This window comes from Bombina bombina, chromosome 4 (genome assembly GCF_027579735.1).
Source record: "Bombina bombina isolate aBomBom1 chromosome 4, aBomBom1.pri, whole genome shotgun sequence".
NCBI lineage: Eukaryota > Metazoa > Chordata > Amphibia > Anura > Bombinatoridae > Bombina > Bombina bombina.
The window spans coordinates 46577007-46597370 of record NC_069502.1 but is presented as its reverse complement, the minus strand read 5'-3'; the positions used below and the strand labels follow the sequence as shown (position 1 = coordinate 46597370).

The following is a 20364-nucleotide window of genomic DNA, read 5'->3' as shown; positions in this document are numbered from 1 at the left end:
ATACCTCAAGCAGCAAGAGACTGCAAACTGTTCCCCCAACTGAAGTTAATTGCTCTCAACAGTCCTGTGTGGAACAGCCATGGATTTTAGTTACGGTTGCTAAAATCATTTTCCTCATACAAACAGAATTCTTCATCTCTTTTCTGTTTCTGAGTAAATAGTACGTACCAGCACTATTTGAAAATAACAAACTCTTGATTGAATAATGAAAAACTACAGTTAAACACTAAAAAACTCTAAGCCATCTCCGTGGAGATGTTGCCTGTACAACGGCAAAGAGAATGACTGGGGTAGGCGGAGCCTAGGAGGGATCATGTGACCAGCTTTGCTGGGCTCTTTGCCATTTCCTGTTGGGGAAGAGAATATCCCACAAGTAAGGATGACGCCGTGGACCGGACACACCTATGTTGGAGAAATTGATAATCGGAGTAAATTAGAAAGTTGCTTAAAATTGCATGCTCTTTCTGAATTACAAAAGAAAAAATTTGGGTACAGTGTCCCTTTAAAGGGATGCTGAACCCACATTTTTTCTTTCAAGATTCTACATTTAGCTACCAATAAGTGCTACCCAGGAGGTGCTGAACCAAACATAGGCCGGCTCCTAAGCTTACGTTCCTGCTTTTTCAAATAAAGACACCAAGAGAACAATGAAAAATTGATAATAGGAGTAAATTAGAAAGTTTCTTAAAATTGCTGCTCTATCTGAACCATGGAAGAAAAAATGTGGGTTAAGTGTCCTTTTAACATTATACAATGTTTATTCTGTTTATTTGTATAAAAACAATTTAAAAAAAAGTTACAGGCAACAAAAACGCAATAGGACTACAAATCTGTTCTAGTTTTAGCTCTGGAGGCCGAGCTCTAACCCAGTGTAGACTAAAAACACAATGCAGAGCAGGCCTCACCTCGTCTATATTCCTGAGCCACTTGCTGATGTTCTCAAAGCTTTTGGCATTTGTGATATCATAGACCAGCATGATTCCCATGGCTCCTCTGTAGTATGAGGTGGTGATGGTGTGGAATCGCTCCTGCCCGGCTGTGTCCCTGCAGAGATGAAAGACAGAGGTTACCGGAGGCTACAAGGAATATGTTATAGCACATTGTACAGATTAAATAAAGCACAAAAGATTAATGCACAGATAAAATATTGTACTTTTTTACAGCCTGTTGTCTAATGTTTCTTGCCAAGAAAGTGCGAGTAGGAAACAGTCAGCAAGCCAATAATAGGCGGCATACGCAGATAGCATCCAGACACGTCCTCAGGAAAACAATGTATACTGGCTCTCAATCAAGACAAACATTTAAATTATTGTTCTTTTCATTCCATTTAATCAATTGTTAATACATAGAATGGACCCATTATTATTATGGTGGTACAGGTTCACCTCCCCTAAATTAGATAATGGTATTTTTTAATTAGATTGATCCTAGAAGATACAAAATTAGTTCATGGTGATTTCTAACTTGCACAGTAAAAAACAAAAAGGGATATAAACCGGACACAACAGAATAACATAGAAAAGTTCCTAAGTCACAATTATATATTTTTATTTAAGTAGTTGAGCATAAAGTAGGGAGGGAGACAAACTTCCAAATATACGCTGTGCTGCAGCATAGCCATTAGTATATCTAAGGTTTAGGGGAAACAGATCTTTATGGTGGATATTAAAGAGACAGTAAAGTCACTGGAACCTCCACAGCTTCCCTTTTTTACCTCTGGACATTATGCCTGAAAATAACCGGCTGAGAAAGAGCTGCAAAAAACAGAATTTATGTTTACCTGATAAATTACTTTCTCCAACGGTGTGTCCGGTCCACGGCGTCATCCTTACTTGTGGGATATTCTCTTCCCCAACAGGAAATGGCAAAGAGCCCAGCAAAGCTGGTCACATGATCCCTCCTAGGCTCCGCCTACCCCAGTCATTCGACCGACGTTAAGGAGGAATATTTGCATAGGAGAAACCATATGATACCGTGGTGACTGTAGTTAAAGAAAATAAATTATCAGACCTGATTAAAAAACCAGGGCGGGCCGTGGACCGGACACACCGTTGGAGAAAGTAATTTATCAGGTAAACATAAATTCTGTTTTCTCCAACATAGGTGTGTCCGGTCCACGGCGTCATCCTTACTTGTGGGAACCAATACCAAAGCTTTAGGACACGGATGATGGGAGGGAGCAAATCAGGTCACCTAGATGGAAGGCACCACGGCTTGCAAAACCTTTCTCCCAAAAATAGCCTCAGAAGAAGCAAAAGTATCAAACTTGTAAAATTTGGTAAAAGTGTGCAGTGAAGACCAAGTCGCTGCCCTACATATCTGATCAACAGAAGCCTCGTTCTTGAAGGCCCATGTGGAAGCCACAGCCCTAGTGGAATGAGCTGTGATTCTTTCGGGAGGCTGCCGTCCGGCAGTCTCGTAAGCCAATCTGATGATGCTTTTAATCCAAAAAGAGAGAGAGGTAGAAGTTGCTTTTTGACCTCTCCTTTTACCGGAATAAACAACAAACAAGTAAGATGTTTGTCTAAAATCCTTTGTAGCATCTAAATAGAATTTTAGAGCGCGAACAACATCCAAATTGTGCAACAAACGTTCCTTCTTCGAAACTGGTTTCGGACACAGAGAAGGTACGATAATCTCCTGGTTAATGTTTTTGTTAGAAACAACTTTTGGAAGAAAACCAGGTTTAGTACGTAAAACCACCTTATCTGCATGGAACACCAGATAAGGAGGAGAACACTGCAGAGCAGATAATTCTGAAACTCTTCTAGCAGAAGAAATTGCAACCAAAAACAAAACTTTCCAAGATAATAACTTAATATCAACGGAATGTAAGGGTTCAAACGGAACCCCCTGAAGAACTGAAAGAACTAAGTTGAGACTCCAAGGAGGAGTCAAAGGTTTGTAAACAGGCTTGATTCTAACCAGAGCCTGAACAAAGGCTTGAACATCTGGCACAGCTGCCAGCTTTTTGTGAAGTAACACAGACAAGGCAGAAATCTGTCCCTTCAGGGAACTTGCAGATAATCCTTTTTCCAATCCTTCTTGAAGGAAGGATAGAATCTTAGGAATCTTAACCTTGTCCCAAGGGAATCCTTTAGATTCACACCAACAGATATATTTTTTCCAAATTTTGTGGTAAATCTTTCTAGTTACAGGCTTTCTGGCCTGAACAAGAGTATCGATAACAGAATCTGAGAACCCTCGCTTCGATAAGATCAAGCGTTCAATCTCCAGGCAGTCAGCTGGAGTGAGACCAGATTCGGATGTTCGAACGGACCTTGAACAAGAAGGTCTCGTCTCAAAGGTAGCTTCCATGGTGGAGCCGATGACATATTCACCAGATCTGCATACCAAGTCCTGCGTGGCCACGCAGGAGCTATCAAGATCACCGACGCCCTTTCCTGATTGATCCTGGCTACCAGCCTGGGGATGAGAGGAAACGGCGGGAATACATAAGCTAGTTTGAAGGTCCAAGGTGCTACTAGTGCATCCACTAGAGCCGCCTTGGGATCCCTGGATCTGGACCCGTAGCAAGGAACTTTGAAGTTCTGACGAGAGGCCATCAGATCCATGTCTGGAATGCCCCACAGTTGAGTGACTTGGGCAAAGATTTCCGGATGGAGTTCCCACTCCCCCGGATGCAATGTCTGACTCAGAAAATCCGCTTCCCAATTTTCCACCCCTGGGATGTGGATAGCAGACAGGTGGCAGGAGTGAGACTCCGCCCATAGAATGATTTTGGTCACTTCTTCCATCGTCAGGGAACTCCTCGTTCCCCCCTGATGGTTGATGTACGCAACAGTTGTCATGTTGTCTGATTGAAACCGTATGAACTTGGCCCTCGCTAGCTGAGGCCAAGCCTTGAGAGCATTGAATATCGCTCTCAGTTCCAGAATATTTATCGGTAGAAGAGATTCTTCCCGAGACCAAAGACCCTGAGCTTTCAGGGATCCCCAGACCGCGCCCCAGCCCATCAGACTGGCGTCGGTCGTGACAATGACCCACTCTGGTCTGCGGAAGGTCATCCCTTGTGACAGGTTGTCCAGGGACAGCCACCAACGGAGTGAGCCTCTGATTTACTTGTATCCTCGGAGACAAGTTTGTATAGTCCCCATTCCACTGACTGAGCATGCACAGTTTTAATGGTCTTAGATGAATGCGCGCAAAAGGAACTATGTCCATTGCCGCTACCATCAAACCTATCACTTCCATGCACTGCGCTATGGAAGGAAGAGGAACGGAATGAAGTATCCGACAAGAGTCTAGAAGTTTTGTTTTTCTGGCCTCTGTCAGAAAAATCCTCATTTCTAAAGAGTCTATTATTGTTCCCAAGAAGGGAACCCTTGTTGACGGAGATAGAGAACTCTTTTCCACGTTCACTTTCCATCCGTGAGATCTGAGAAAGGCCAGGACGATGTCCGTGTGAGCCTTTGCTTGAGGAAGGGACGACGCTTGAATCAGAATGTCGTCCAAGTAAGGTACTACAGCAATGCCCCTTGGTCTTAGCACAGCTAGAAGGGACCCTAGTACCTTTGTGAAAATCCTTGGAGCAGTGGCTAATCCGAAAGGAAGCGCCACGAACTGGTAATGCTTGTCCAGGAATGCGAACCTTAGGAACCGATGATGTTCCTTGTGGATAGGAATATGTAGATACGCATCCTTTAAATCCACCGTGGTCATGAATTGACCTTCCTGGATGGAAGGAAGAATTGTTCGAATGGTTTCCATTTTGAACGATGGAACCTTGAGAAACTTGTTTAAGATCTTGAGATCTAAGATTGGTCTGAACGTTCCCTCTTTTTTGGGAACTATGAACAGATTGGAGTAGAACCCCATCCCTTGTTCTCCTAATGGAACAGGATGAATCACTCCCAGTTTTAACAGGTCTTCTACACAACGTAAGAATGCCTGTCTTTTTATGTGGTCTGAAGACAACTGAGACCTGTGGAACCTCCCCCTTGGGGGAAGCCCCTTGAATTCCAGAAGATAACCTTGGGAGACTATTTCTAGCGCCCAAGGATCCAGAACATCTCTTGCCCAAGCCTGAGCGAAGAGAGAGAGTCTGCCCCCCACCAGATCCGGTCCCGGATCGGGGGCCAACATTTCATGCTGTCTTGGTAGCAGTGGCAGGTTTTTTGGCCTGCTTTCCCTTGTTCCAGCCTTGCATTGGTCTCCAAGCTGGCTTGGCTTGAGAAGTATTACCCTCTTGCTTAGAGGACGTAGCACTTTGGGCTGGTCCGTTTCTACGAAAGGGACGAAAATTAGGTTTATTTTTGGCCTTGAAAGGCCGATCCTGAGGAAGGGCGTGGCCCTTACCCCCAGTGATATCAGAGATAATCTCTTTCAAGTCAGGGCCAAACAGCGTTTTCCCCTTGAAAGGAATGTTAAGTAGCTTGTTCTTGGAAGACGCATCAGCTGACCAAGATTTCAACCAAAGCGCTCTGCGCGCCACAATAGCAAACCCAGAATTCTTAGCCGCTAACCTAGCCAATTGCAAAGTGGCGTCTAGGGTGAAAGAATTAGCCAATTTGAGAGCATTGATTCTGTCCATAATCTCCTCATAAGGAGGAGAATCACTATCGACCGCCTTTACCAGCTCATCGAACCAGAAACACGCGGCTGTAGCGACAGGGACAATGCATGAAATTGGTTGTAGAAGGTAACCCTGCTGAACAAACATCTTTTTAGGATCTTTGAAAGCACAACTATCTTCTATGGGTATAGTGGTGCGTTTGTTTAAAGTGGAAACCGCCCCCTCGACCTTGGGGACTGTCTGTCATAAGTCCTTTCTGGGGTCGACCATGGGAAACAATTTTTTAAAAATGGGGGGAGGGACGAAAGGAATACCGGGCCTTTCCCATTCTTTATTTACAATGTCCGCCACCCGCTTGGGTATAGGAAAAACTTCTGGGAGCCCCGGGACCTCTAGGAACTTGTCCATTTTACATAGTTTCTCTGGGATGACCAACTTGTCACAATCATCCAGAGTGGATAATACCTCCTTAAGCAGAATGCGGAGATGTTCCAACTTAAATTTAAACGTAATCACATCAGGTTCAGCTTGTTGAGAAAACATAATTTATGCTTACCTGATAAATTCCTTTCTTCTGTTGTGTGATCAGTCCACGGGTCATCATTACTTCTGGGATATAACTCCTCCCCAACAGGAAATGCAAGAGGATTCACCCAGCAGAGCTGCATATAGCTCCTCCCCTCTACGTCAGTCCCAGTCATTCGACCAAGAATCAACGAGAAAGGAGTAACCAAGGGTGAAGTGGTGACTGGAGTATAATTTAAAAGATATTTACCTGCCTTAAAACAGGGCGGGCCGTGGACTGATCACACAACAGAAGAAAGGAATTTATCAGGTAAGCATAAATTATGTTTTCTTCTGTTATGTGTGATCAGTCCACGGGTCATCATTACTTCTGGGATACCAATACCAAAGCAAAAGTACACGGATGACGGGAGGGATAGGCAGGCTCATTATATAGAAGGAACCACTGCCTGAAGAACCTTTCTCCCAAAAATAGCCTCCGAAGAAGCAAAAGTGTCAAATTTGTAAAATTTGGAAAAAGTATGAAGCGAAGACCAAGTTGCAGCCTTGCAAATCTGTTCAACAGAGGCCTCATTCTTAAAGGCCCAAGTGGAAGCCACAGCTCTAGTGGAGTGAGCTGTAATTCTTTCAGGAGGCTGCTGACCAGCAGTCTCATAGGCTAAACGTATTATGCTACGAAGCCAAAAAGAGAGAGAGGTAGCAGAAGCTTTTTGACCTCTCCTCTGTCCAGAATAAACGACAAACAGGGAAGAAGTTTGGCGAAAATCTTTAGTTGCCTGCAAGTAGAACTTGAGGGCACGAACTACATCCAGATTGTGTAGAAGACGTTCCTTCTTTGAAGAAGGATTTGGACACAAGGATGGAACAACAATCTCTTGATTGATATTCCTGTTAGTGACCACCTTAGGTAAGAACCCAGGTTTAGTACGCAGAACTACCTTGTCTGAGTGAAAAATCAGATAAGGAGAATCACAATGTAAGGCTGATAACTCAGAGACTCTTCGAGCCGAGGAAATAGCCATTAAAAACAGAACTTTCCAAGATAACAATTTTATATCAATGGAATGAAGGGGTTCAAATGGAACACCCTGTAAAACGTTAAGAACTAAGTTTAAACTCCATGGCGGAGCAACAGCTTTAAACACAGGCTTGATCCTAGCTAAAGCCTGACAAAAAGCCTGGACGTCTGGATTTTCTGACAGACGCCTGTGTAACAAGATGGACAGAGCTGAAATCTGTCCCTTTAATGAACTAGCTGATAAACCCTTTTCTAACCCTTCTTGTAGAAAGGACAATATCCTAGAGATCCTAACCTTACTCCATGAGTAATGTTTGGATTCGCACCAGTATAGGTATTTACGCCATATTTTATGGTAAATCTTTCTGGTAACAGGCTTCCTAGCCTGTATCAGGGTATCAATAACCGACTCAGAAAAACCACGTTTTGATAAAATCAAACGTTCAATTTCCAAGCAGTCAGCTTCAGAGAAGTTAGATTTTGATGTTTGAATGGACCCTGTATCAGAAGGTCCTGTCTTAGAGGTAGAGACCAAGGCGGACAGGATGACATGTCCACTAGATCTGCATACCAAGTCCTGCGTGGCCATGCAGGCGCTATTAGAATCACTGATGCTCTCTCCTGCTTGATTTTGGCAATCAATCGAGGAAGCAGCGGAAAGGGTGGAAACACATAAGCCATCCCGAAGTTCCAAGGTGCTGTCAAAGCATCTATCAGAACCGCTCCCGGATCCCTGGATCTGGACCCGTAGCGAGGAAGTTTGGCGTTCTGGCGAGACGCCATGAGATCTATCTCTGGTTTGCCCCAACGTCGAAGTATTTGGGCAAAGACCTCCGGATGAAGTTCCCACTCCCCCGGATGAAAAGTCTGGCGACTCAAGAAATCCGCCTCCCAGTTCTCCACTCCCGGGATGTGGATTGCTGACAGGTGGCAAGAGTGAGACTCTGCCCAGCGAATTATCTTTGATACTTCCACCATTGCTAGGGAGCTTCTTGTCCCTCCCTGATGGTTGATGTAAGCTACAGTCGTGATGTTGTCCGACTGAAACCTGATGAACCCCCGAGTTGTTAATTGGGGCCAAGCTAGAAGGGCATTGAGAACTGCTCTCAATTCCAGAATGTTTATTGGAAGGAGACTCTCCTCCTGATTCCATAGTCCCTGAGCCTTCAGAGAATTCCAGACAGCGCCCCAACCTAGTAGGCTGGCGTCTGTTGTTACAATTGTCCAGTCTGGCCTGCTGAATGGCATCCCCCTGGACAGGTGTGGCCGATGAAGCCACCATAGAAGAGAATTTCTGGTCTCTTGATTCAGATTCAGAGTAGGGGACAAATCTGAGTAATCCCCATTCCACTGACTTAGCATGCATAATTGCAGAGGTCTGAGGTGTAGGCGTGCAAAAGGTACTATGTCCATTGCCGCTACCATTAAGCCGATCACCTCCATGCATTGAGCTACTGACGGGTGTTGAATGGAATGAAGGACACGGCATGCATTTTGAAGCTTTGTTAACCTGTCCTCTGTCAGGTAAATCTTCATTTCTACAGAATCTATAAGAGTCCCCAAGAATGGAACTCTTGTGAGAGGAAAAAGAGAACTCTTCTTTTCGTTCACTTTCCATCCATGCGACCTTAGAAATGCCAGAACTAACTCTGTATGAGACTTGGCAGTTTGAAAGCTTGAAGCTTGTATTAGAATGTCGTCTAGGTATGGAGCTACCGAAATCCCTCGCGGTCTTAGTACCGCCAGAAGGGCACCCAGAACCTTTGTGAAGATTCTTGGAGCCGTAGCCAATCCGAATGGAAGAGCTACAAACTGGTAGTGCCTGTCTAAGAAGGCAAACCTTAGATACCGGTGATGATCTTTGTGGATCGGTATGTGAAGGTAAGCATCCTTTAAATCCACTGTGGTCATGTACTGACCCTCTTGGATCATGGGTAAGATTGTCCGAATAGTTTCCATTTTGAACGATGGAACTCTTAGGAATTTGTTTAGAATCTTTAAATCTAAGATTGGCCTGAAAGTTCCCTCTTTTTTGGGAACCACAAACAGGTTTGAGTAGAACCCTTGTCCTTGTTCCGACCGCGGAACCGGATGGATCACTCCCATTATTAACAGATCTTGTACGCAGCGTAGAAACGCTTCTTTCTTTATCTGGTTTGTTGACAACCTTGACAGATGAAATCTCCCTCTTGGGGGAGATAATTTGAAGTCTAGAAGGTATCCCTGAGATATGATCTCTAGTGCCCAGGGATCCTGAACATCTCTTGCCCAGGCCTGGGCGAAGAGAGAGAGTCTGCCCCCCACTAGATCCGGTCCCGGATCGGGGGCTCTCGGTTCATGCTGTCTTTGGGGCAGCAGCAGGTTTCCTGGCCTGCTTGCTCTTGTTCCAGGACTGGTTAGGCTTCCAGCCTTGCCTGTAACGAGCAACAGCTCCTTCCTGTTTTGGTGCAGTGGAGGTTGATGCTGCTCCTGTTTTGAAGTTCCGAAAGGGACGAAAATTAGACTGTCTAGCCTTAGCTTTGGCTTTGTCTTGAGGTAGGGCGTGGCCCTTACCTCCTGTAATGTCAGCGATAATCTCTTTCAAACCGGGCCCAAATAAAGACTGCCCCTTGAAAGGTATATTAAGTAATTTGGACTTAGAAGTAACATCAGCTGACCAGGATTTTAGCCACAGCGCCCTACGTGCCTGTATGGCGAATCCTGAGTTCTTAGCCGTAAGTTTGGTTAAATGTACTACGGCCTCCGAAATGAAGGAATTAGCTAGTTTAAGGACTCTAAGCCTGTCCGTAATGTCGTCTAGCGTAGATGAACTAAGGTTCTCTTCAAGCGACTCAATCCAAAATGCTGCCGCAGCCGTAATCGGCGCGATACATGCAAGGGGTTGTAATATAAAACCTTGTTGAACAAACATTTTCTTAAGGTAACCCTCTAATTTTTTATCCATTGGATCTGAGAAAGCACAGCTATCCTCCACCGGGATAGTGGTACGCTTAGCTAAAGTAGAAACTGCTCCCTCCACCTTGGGGACCGTTTGCCATAAGTCCCGAGTGGTGGCGTCTATTGGAAACATCTTTCTAAATATTGGAGGGGGTGAGAACGGCACACCGGGTCTATCCCACTCCTTAGTAACAATTTCAGTTAGTCTCTTAGGTATAGGAAAAACGTCAGTACTCGCCGGTACCGCAAAGTATTTATCCAACCTACACAGTTTCTCTGGTATTGCAACAGTGTTACAATCGTTGAGAGCTGCTAAGACCTCCCCTAGTAATACACGGAGGTTCTCCAATTTAAATTTAAAATTTGAAATATCTGAGTCCAATCTGTTTGGATCAGAACCGTCACCCACAGAATGAAGCTCTCCGTCCTCATGCTCTGCGAGCTGTGACGCAGTATCAGACATGGCCCTAGCATTGTCAGCGCACTCTGTTCTCACCCCAGAGTGATCACGCTTGCCTCTTAGTTCTGGTAATTTAGACAAAACTTCAGTCATAACAGTAGTCATATCTTGTAATGTTATCTGTAATGGCCGCCCAGATGTACTAGGCGCCAAAATATCACGCACCTCCCGGGCGGGAGATGCAGGTACTGCCGCGTGAGGCGAGTTAGTCGGCATAACTCTCCCCTCGCTGTTTGGTGAAATTTGTTCACATTGTACAGATTGACTTTTATTTAAAGTAGCATCAATACAGTTAGTACATAAATTTCTATTGGGCTCCACCTTGGCATTGGAACAAATGACACAGATATCTTCCTCTGAGTCAGACATGTTTAACACACTAGCAAAAAACTTACAACTTGGTTATAATCTTTTTTAGCAAAAAACGTACTGTGCCTCAAAGAGGTACTAACGATTAAATGACAGTTGAAATAATGAACTGAAACACAGTTATCGCATCAAACTTTAAAATAACAAAACTTTTAGCAAAGGTTTGTTCCCATTAGTAAAATAACAATAATAAAATTTGACATAAAAAATACAAAGCAACGTTTTTATTCACAGTCACTATAAGAATTCTCACAGCTCTGCTGAGAGAATTTACCTCCCTTCAAAGAAGTTTGAAGACCCCTGAGATCTATCAGAGATGAACCGGATCATGCAGGAAATATAAAAGTAACTGACTGGTATTTTTTGATGCGTAGCAAAGAGCGCCAAAAACGGCCCCTCCCTCTCCCACACAGCAGTGAAGAGAAACGAAACTGTCACAATTAAAGCAAAAAAACTGCCAAGTGGAAAATAATGCCCAAATATTTATTCACACAGTACCTCAGCAATGTAAACGATTCTACATTCCAGCAAAAACGTTTAACATGATAAATAGTTATTAAAAAGGATTAGTGACCTTTAACAGAGTAGTTCCGGTGAAATACCATCCCCAGAATACTGAAGTGTATACATACATGTCATTTTAACGGTATGGCAGGATTTTCTCATCAATTCCATTCAGAAAATAAAAACTGCTACATACCTCAATGCAGATTCATCTGCCCGCTGTCCCCTGATCTGAAGCCTTTACCTCCCTCAGATGGCCGAGAACAGCAATATGATCTTAACTACTCCGGTTAAAATCATAGTAAAAAACTCTGACAGATTCTTCCTCAAACTCTGCCAGAGAAGTAATAACACGCTCCGGTGCTATTTTAAAATAACAAACTTTTGATTGAAATCATAAAAACTAAGTATAATCACCATAGTCCTCTCACACATCCTATCTAGTCGTTGGGTGCAAGAGAATGACTGGGACTGACGTAGAGGGGAGGAGCTATATGCAGCTCTGCTGGGTGAATCCTCTTGCATTTCCTGTTGGGGAGGAGTTATATCCCAGAAGTAATGATGACCCGTGGACTGATCACACATAACAGAAGAAATGTTCCCTGAATCAGTAATTTCTCCCTCAGACAAAACCTCCCTGGCCCCATCAGACTGGTTTAGGGGCCCTTCAGAACCATTATTATCAGCGTCGTCATGCTCTTCAGTATCTAAAACAGAGCAGTCGCGCTTACGCTGATAAGTGTGCATTTTGGCTAAAATGTTTTTGACAGAATTATCCATTACAGCCGTTAATTGTTGCATAGTAAGGAGTATTGGCGCGCTAGATGTACTAGGGGCCTCCTGAGTGGGCAAGACTCGTGTAGACGAAGGAGGGAATGATGCAGTACCATGCTTACTCCCCTCACTTGAGGAATCATCTTGGGCATCATTGTCATTGTCACATAAATCACATTTAATTAAATGAGAAGGAACTCTGGCTTCCCCACATTCAGAACACAGCCTATCTGGTAGTTCAGACATGTTAAACAGGCATAAACTTGATAACAAAGTACAAAAAACGTTTTAAAATAAAACCGTTACTGTCACTTTAAATTTTAAACTGAACACACTTTATTACTGCAATTGCGAAAAAATATGAAGGAATTGTTCAAAATTCACCAAAATTTCACCACAGTGTCTTAAAGCCTTAAAAGTATTGCACACCAAATTTGGAAGCTTTAACCCTTAAAATAACGGAACCGGAGCCGTTTTTAACTTTAACCCCTTTACAGTCCCTGGTATCTGCTTTGCTGAGACCCAACCAAGCCCAAAGGGGAATACGATACCAAATGACGCCTTCAGAAAGTCTTTTCTATGTATCAGAGCTCCTCACACATGCGACTGCATGTCATGCCTCTCAAAAACAAGTGCGCAACACCGGCGCGAAAATGAGGCTCTGCCTATGATTTGGGAAAGCCCCTAAAGAATAAGGTGTCTAAAACAGTGCCTGCCGATATAATCTTATCAAAATACCCAGATTAAATGATTCCTCAAGGCTAAATATGTGTTAATAATGAATCGATTTAGCCCAGAAAAAGTCTACAGTCTTAATAAGCCCTTGTGAAGCCCTTATTTACTATCTTAATAAACATGGCTTACCGGATCCCATAGGGAAAATGACAGCTTCCAGCATTACATCGTCTTGTTAGAATGTGTCATACCTCAAGCAGCAAGAGACTGCTCACTGTTCCCCCAACTGAAGTTAATTCCTCTCAACAGTCCTGTGTGGAACAGCCATGGATTTTAGTAACGGTTGCTAAAATCATTTTCCTCATACAAACAGAAATCTTCATCTCTTTTCTGTTTCTGAGTAAATAGTACATACCAGCACTATTTTAAAATAACAAACTCTTGATTGAATAATAAAAACTACAGTTAAACACTAAAAAACTCTAAGCCATCTCCGTGGAGATGTTGCCTGTACAACGGCAAAGAGAATGACTGGGGTAGGCGGAGCCTAGGAGGGATCATGTGACCAGCTTTGCTGGGCTCTTTGCCATTTCCTGTTGGGGAAGAGAATATCCCACAAGTAAGGATGACGCCGTGGACCGGACACACCTATGTTGGAGAAATATTGTTCCCTTTTGAACTTTCATGGGATATGTAGAATTGTTTTTTATAACAGTGAATCTTTGTTATATATATATATATATATATATATATATATATATATATATATATATATAAATAAAAACTTCTCAAGTAAAGAGGAGGCACTCACAGATCTTAATAAGCATAAAGGTTTTATTGGTTCATAGGTTAGGTCAACGTTTCGGTCCTCGCAGCGGTGAACGCCTGACACTTATCTAAGCCGAGAACAATCTTGACAAAGGTCCCTGCGAGGACCGAAACGTTGACCTAACCTATGAACCAATAAAACCTTTATGCTTATTAAGACCTGTGAGTGCCTCTTCTTTACTTGAGACGTTTCTACCTATCTACCATAGAGTGCACCCAGGCATTATAAACTAACAGTGAGTGCTTGGATCCTACAACTAGCATATATATATATATATATATATACATATATATATATATATATATATATATATATATATATATATATATATATACATATACATATATACACACACATATATACAGGTATACCCCGCTCATACAGCTGGTTAAACCGGAGCCCCGCTGTAAAGTGAAAACCGCCTTAAAGTGAAATAAGGCAGTTTTAGCTTTCTTTTCAGTGTTTAAAATCTTGAAAACATGTTTGAACTAACTTATATTAGGCGTGCAATAGTGCTACGTTTAGTTTAACACTAGCAGAACAACTATTCAATTAGTATTCAATAAATACTGTACCTGTAAAATTGTGACAATTACTGTAGTAAAATTTGCCAGACTATAGCACTGAGACATAGATTGCACTGCAATGCTATAAACAGAGTGAACTAAGCATAACAAAATAGTGCCATTCACTTTTCTAGCAATCTCACGATGATTATAGCACTGTTTAAAAATCCTTGGAGGTTGAACTTCAGCTCCACAAAGCGCTGTATTAGCGAATCGCTGTAAAGTGAAGCGCTGTAAAGTGAGGTATACCTGTATATATATATATATATATATATATATATATATAAATTAAACAAAGATTTGCTGTTATAAAAAACAATTCTACATATCCCATGAAAGTTCAAAAGGGAACAATATTTTTGCAGCTCTTTCTCAGCCGATTATTTTCAGGCATAATGTCCAGAGGTAAAAAAGGAACAAATTATGCTTACCTGATAATTTAATTTCCATCTGTATGAGGAGAGTCCACAGCTTCATTCATTACTTGTGGGAATACAGAACCTGGCCACCAGGAGGAGGCAAAGACACCCAAGCCAAAGGCTTAAATACCTCCTCCACGCCCCTCATTCCCAAGTCATTCTGCCGAGGGAACAAGGAACAACAGTAGGAGAAATAGGGTATAAATGGTACCAGAAGAACAAAAAATTTAGATCCGCCCAACGGAGAACCGGGGCGGGCCGTGGACTCTCCTCATACAGATGTAAATTAAATTATCAGGTAAGCATAATTTATGTTTTCCATCTTTATATGATGAGAGTCCACGTCTTCATTCATTACTTGTGGGAAACAAATACCCAAAATCTAGGACACTGAATGAAAAAAAACGGGAGGGTAAAGAGAGGCGGACCCTATTCTGAGGGCACCACAGCCTGCAAGGCCTCTCTCCCAAAAGCTGCTTCCGTCAAAGCAAAAACGTCAAATTTGTAAAACTTTTAAAAAGTATATAAGGAGGACCAGGTAGCCGCCTTACAAATCTGCTCCAGAGGCCTCATTCTTGGAAGGCCCACGAAGAAGGCACAGCTCTAGTTGAGTGAGCCGTAATCTCTGAGGAGGCTTATGTCCCGCTGACTCGTAAGCCAGGCGAATCATGCTACTCAACCAAAAAGATAGGGAAGTGGAAGAAGCCTTCTGCTCTTTGTGCTTCTCCGAATAGACAACACACAAATCCGAAATCTGTCTAAAATACTTTGTAGCCTGAAGATAGAATTTCAAAGCTCAAACCACAACCAAATTATGAAGTAACTGTTCCTTCGAAGGAGGAGGATTAGGACACGAGGAAGGAACCACGATCTCCTGATTGATGTTGCGACCAGACACAACCTTAGGGAGAAATCCCAACCCAGTGGGAAGAACAGCCTTATCAGCGTGAAACACCAGGAAAGGAGGCTCACATTGCAAGGCCGCCAACTCAGAGACTCTGCGTGAAGAAGCAATAGCTAAAAGAAAAAGAACCTTCCAAGACAGTAGTTTAATGTCAAGAGAATGCATAGGCTCAAACAGAGCCCTCTGCAAAACCTTAAGAACCAATTTAAACTCCAAGGAGGAGCAGAATGTCTAAATACAGGTCTGATTCTGGACAGAGCCTGAACAAATGACTGTACATCAGGAAGCCCCTCTGTTTATCTTCAGCTGGAACTGGGGCCTTATTCAAGGTAGAGGGAATTATGAACAGTTCCAAATACCAGTCAATATTGGCACAAAACCTTCAGACTTCTGCTAGAAAGCTGAACATGAAGAGGAACTTCATCTTTCAGCATGACAATGGCCCAAAGCATACATCCAAATCAACAAAGGAATGGCTTCACCAGAAGAAGATTAAAGTTTGGAATGGAACAGACAGACCTGAATCCAATCAAAAATCTGTGGGGTGATCTGAAGAGGGCTGTGCATAGGAGATGCCCTCGCAATCTTACAGATTTGGAGTGTTTTTGCAAAGAAGAGTGGGCAAATCTTGCCAAGTCAAGATGTGCCATGCTGATAGACTCATACCCAAAAAGACTGAGTGCTGTAATAAAATCAAAAGGTGCTCCAACAAAGTATTAGTTTAAGGGTGTGCACACTTATGCAACAATATTTTATTTTTACTTCCCTTCACCTAAAAGATGGAAAAAGTTCTGAAATGATTTATCTTTGTCTCATTTTTTTACATCACAGAAACCTGCCATTTTAACAGGGGTATGTAGACTTATTATATCGTGTGTGTGTGTGTGTGTGTGTGTGTGTGTGTGTGTGTGTGTGTGTGTGTGTGTGTATATATATATATATATATATATATATATATATATATATATATATATATATATATATATATATAAATATATATATAAATAAAATGTAGGTGTTTGAAAATAAAAATTATTTTATTGAATAAATCTCCAGGAATAAGTATATGCAGCAAGTTATTCAGACTGCTTTCACTTCCACTGAGCCTGTCTCCCTCTACCCGGAGATTGTTTACCATGGCAAGGGTTTGGTTGTCACTGCTATAGACATATTAATCCTGTGACATAATGCTGCAGGCAGCCTCTGATCTGTAAGGCAGATGGCCTTTCTCTGTGCTTGAGAAAGGACGTCTGCCGAAATGCGTTGCTCTAAATCTGCCCTGTCAGGGTATCCGTTTGTTTTTTCTGACCCTCGAGACTCACCGAAAAGGAGTCCTAAGAGGGACTAGCCAAAGGTGGTTTGCTGCATAACTAGAGATCGCTGAGGAAGGACATCTTTCAAAATTTACGGTGTAAGTACCTAATAACACCTATATTTAAAATTACTTCCATACTTGTGACAAGGATTTCCTGTCTCACTACAGGAATCAGGGATTTTTCTCCTGCTTCTAACTTAATAGCTATTTGCTTTTCCACCTGGATCCCGGATTGAATTTGTATATTCTATTGGCCACATTTCAAAGTTAAATTTATGAACTGATTATGAACTCATTGTGACAATATTCATCTATGTAGTGGATCTACACATTATCTGGCTCACAGCTTAAGTCCAGTGTGCAGTAGCACAAACACTATTGTGTCTGTGTTTAGAAATTTTAGTGATTTGTATATATTTTTTCCTGTATGTCATTGCAATACATGAATTCATGCTATATTTGACCTTTTACAACCCTGTTTTTAACTCAATAAATAGTTTTTTTATAGACGCATATATTTGGAAATACCGTCTTCATTCTTTCTATTTTAATCACACCACACATTGTAAATTGCTCGAAGTACCAAAATGTTTATCGGGAGGGAGCTTTCCTCCTGCGACCACAGGCCCTGTGCCTTTTTGGCACCAAAAATAGCTCCCCATCCTGAGAGGCTCGCGTCCGTAGTCACAATCTCCCAGGATGGTCTGAGAAAGGATGTCCCTCGGGACAGATCTGGACAGAGCCACCAAGAGAGCGATTCTCTCGACCGGTTGAGACAGATCTGAATGATTGCTGTTCCACTGCCTCAGCATGCACAGCTGTAGTCGTCTGAGACAAAACCTGGCAAAAGGAATTATGTTTATGATGGACCAATTACCTCTATACACTGAGCCACAGATGGCCTTAAGGAGGTCCGGAGGCAAGACATGCCGAAGCTAGCTTGCACCTTCTCTGGTCAGTTGGATATATCCTCATGGATATTGAATCTATTATAGTACCCAGGAATTCTACACTGGTGCTTGGAATAAGAGAACCCTTCTCTAAGTTTATCTTCCATCCATGTGATCGAAGAAGAGAGAGACGAATGGTCCACTGCTAGACGAAAAGATGGCACTTGAACCAGAAAGTAGTCCAAGTAGGGAGCTACTGCTATACCTTGGGTTCTGGCGACGGCCAGGAGAGCTCCTAGAACCTTTGAAAGATTCTTGGGGCCGTAGCTAGACCAAACTGAAGTGCAATGAAGAGGAAGTGCTGATCCAGGAACTCAAACATTAGGAACGGGAAGTGGTCCCTGTCAATTGGAACGTGAAGGTAGGCATCCTTCAGATCTATAGTGGTCATGAACTGTCCTTCCTGCACTAGAGGAATAATGGATCTTATTGTCTCCATCTTGAACGAGGGGACATTTAGAAATTAGTTTAGGCACTTTAGGTCCAGAATTGGGCGGAAAGTTTCCTCTTTCTTTGGGACCACAAACAGGTTTGAGTAGTATCTCAAACCTCTTTCTGCAATAGGAACCGGGACAATGAACCCCAAAGGAGGACAGATCCCTCCCACACCTCAGAAGGGCTTCCCTCTTTTCTGGTTTTAAAGACAGGCTTGAGAGGATAAATCTTACCTTGGGTGGATGAAATTTGAAACCTATCTTGTATCCCTGAGCTATGTCCTCCAGGACCCATGGATCCTGCAAGTCCCTGTACCAAGCGTCTGAAAACAGCGACAGTCTTCCCCCTACACAATCATGCTGTGGATCGGGGGCTGCCCCTTCATGCCAATTTGTTCTCTGCTGGCTTCTTGTTCTGCTTGGATTCATTCCAGGATTGAACCGGCTTCCAAGGGCTCTTGGGCTTAGAGGAGGACTGCTGACGTTGGGACTTTTCAGAACGAAAGGAACGAAAATTAGAACCTTGTCCATTAGACTTGTTCTTTTTATCCTGCGGTAGGAAGGCGCCCTTGCCCTCTGTAACCATGGAGATAATGGAGTCCAGGCCTGGACGAAATAAAATATTTCCCTTAAAGGGGAGGGAAAGTAGTCTAGACTTAGAAGTCATGCCCGCAGACCAGGATTTCAGCCAGAGCGCCCGACACGTCTGCACTGAGAGACCAGCGATTTTAGCATTCAGGCGAATAATCTGCAAGTTTGCATCACAAATGAAAGAATTATCAATTCTCAAAGCATTAATTCTGGCTTGGATAACATTGCGGGGACCATCCACCACGATGAGTTGCACCAGTAGGACGCAGTTCTAGCAACCGAGGCAACAGCCGCTGCTGGTTGAAATATCCTGTATGCTGAAACATTTTTCTGAGAAAAGTTTCAATCTTTGTATTCATCGGCTCTCTGAAAGATGAGCTATCCTCCAGAGGGATAGTAGAATGCTTAGCTAATGTGGAGATAGCACCATCCACCTTAGGGACGGAACCCCACAACTCCAACAGAGTACAGGACCAGGAAAAAGAAAATTAATGGCAGACGAAGGGGAAAAGGAAGATCCAACTCTATCCCATTTATTTTTAATAATATTCGCCATTTTTACAGGGACAGGAAAAAAGTAAGCGGGGCTACCCTGTCCTCGTACACTGTCTAATTTAGGTATCAAAGGTTCGTCAGGCAACTTGGCCTCTGGAACCTCTGTCAACAGATCCTCCTTTAGAAGAAAACGTAGGTTTTCAATTTTAAATCTAAAGGCTGGCATCTCTGCAGCCAGAGGTTTAGAGATAGACTCAAAACAAGAAATTTTACCCTCTGATGACTCAGAGTGTGACCCATCCTGGGATACTTGAAAGGCATACAAATCAAGCAAATCACTGGATGTCCCCTGAACAGGAAAGCTATGTTTAACCTTTTCGCTTAGCAGGGCGAGGTAGAGCACTAAGGGACTCAGAAACCGCTGTTTTTAACTGAATGGTATGGCGAGTCCTCAGGGGTGGACGGCTCAGTCGTACTAAAGGGGTTAACCTTCTTAGAAATAAACTTGTTGATGCATATGGAACATAGTTGAAAGGGAGAGCACACCAAGGCCTCCGCAAAATAGACAGGTATTACTATTAGGAATAGAGGAAGAACCCTCAATCATATCAGAATCCTCCATAGCTTGTGCTAACAGTAGGATACAATAAATGCATTTTTTATTTCTTACAAAAACGGCACCTTTATACCCCCAATGACTGGGGCTCTCTCCACCTCCTAGACCCAGGAAACTAGAGAAGAAGAAACATCTCCGACAGCTGGTTCGGTCAGGGAAGAGAAAATGTAAGTGTGACCACACCCGGTCCCGTGGTGCGCAATGCAGGACTGCCAGTTATGAGAAAAAGCATGCCAAGCTACAAGCTGAGCAGCATTCAAAGTGAAAGTAATAACACCTCTATGTTCCGTTATTGCATAATAACAGCCTATCAGCCCAAATAAATCACACATAAAGCAGCATAAATCAAAGAAAACACATTTGATTAATCCCCACTGTTCAATTGCCTCCCTCAGGAGATATTAACCCATGGTTCTATAAAGATAAAAGGAGTCACACTGTGACCCT

At 42.9% G+C, this 20364-nt stretch overlaps 1 protein-coding gene across 1 annotated transcript in view; it reads right to left on the bottom strand.

Moving 5' to 3' along the window:
• Positions 1–20364, bottom strand: part of RAB10 (RAB10, member RAS oncogene family) — a gene marked incomplete in the record, with an annotated part of 271938 nt that overhangs the window by 40886 nt on the left and 210688 nt on the right. The window contains 1 exon segment of the mRNA XM_053709475.1: positions 906–1044. Coding sequence (XP_053565450.1) covers positions 906–1044 — 139 coding nt within the window.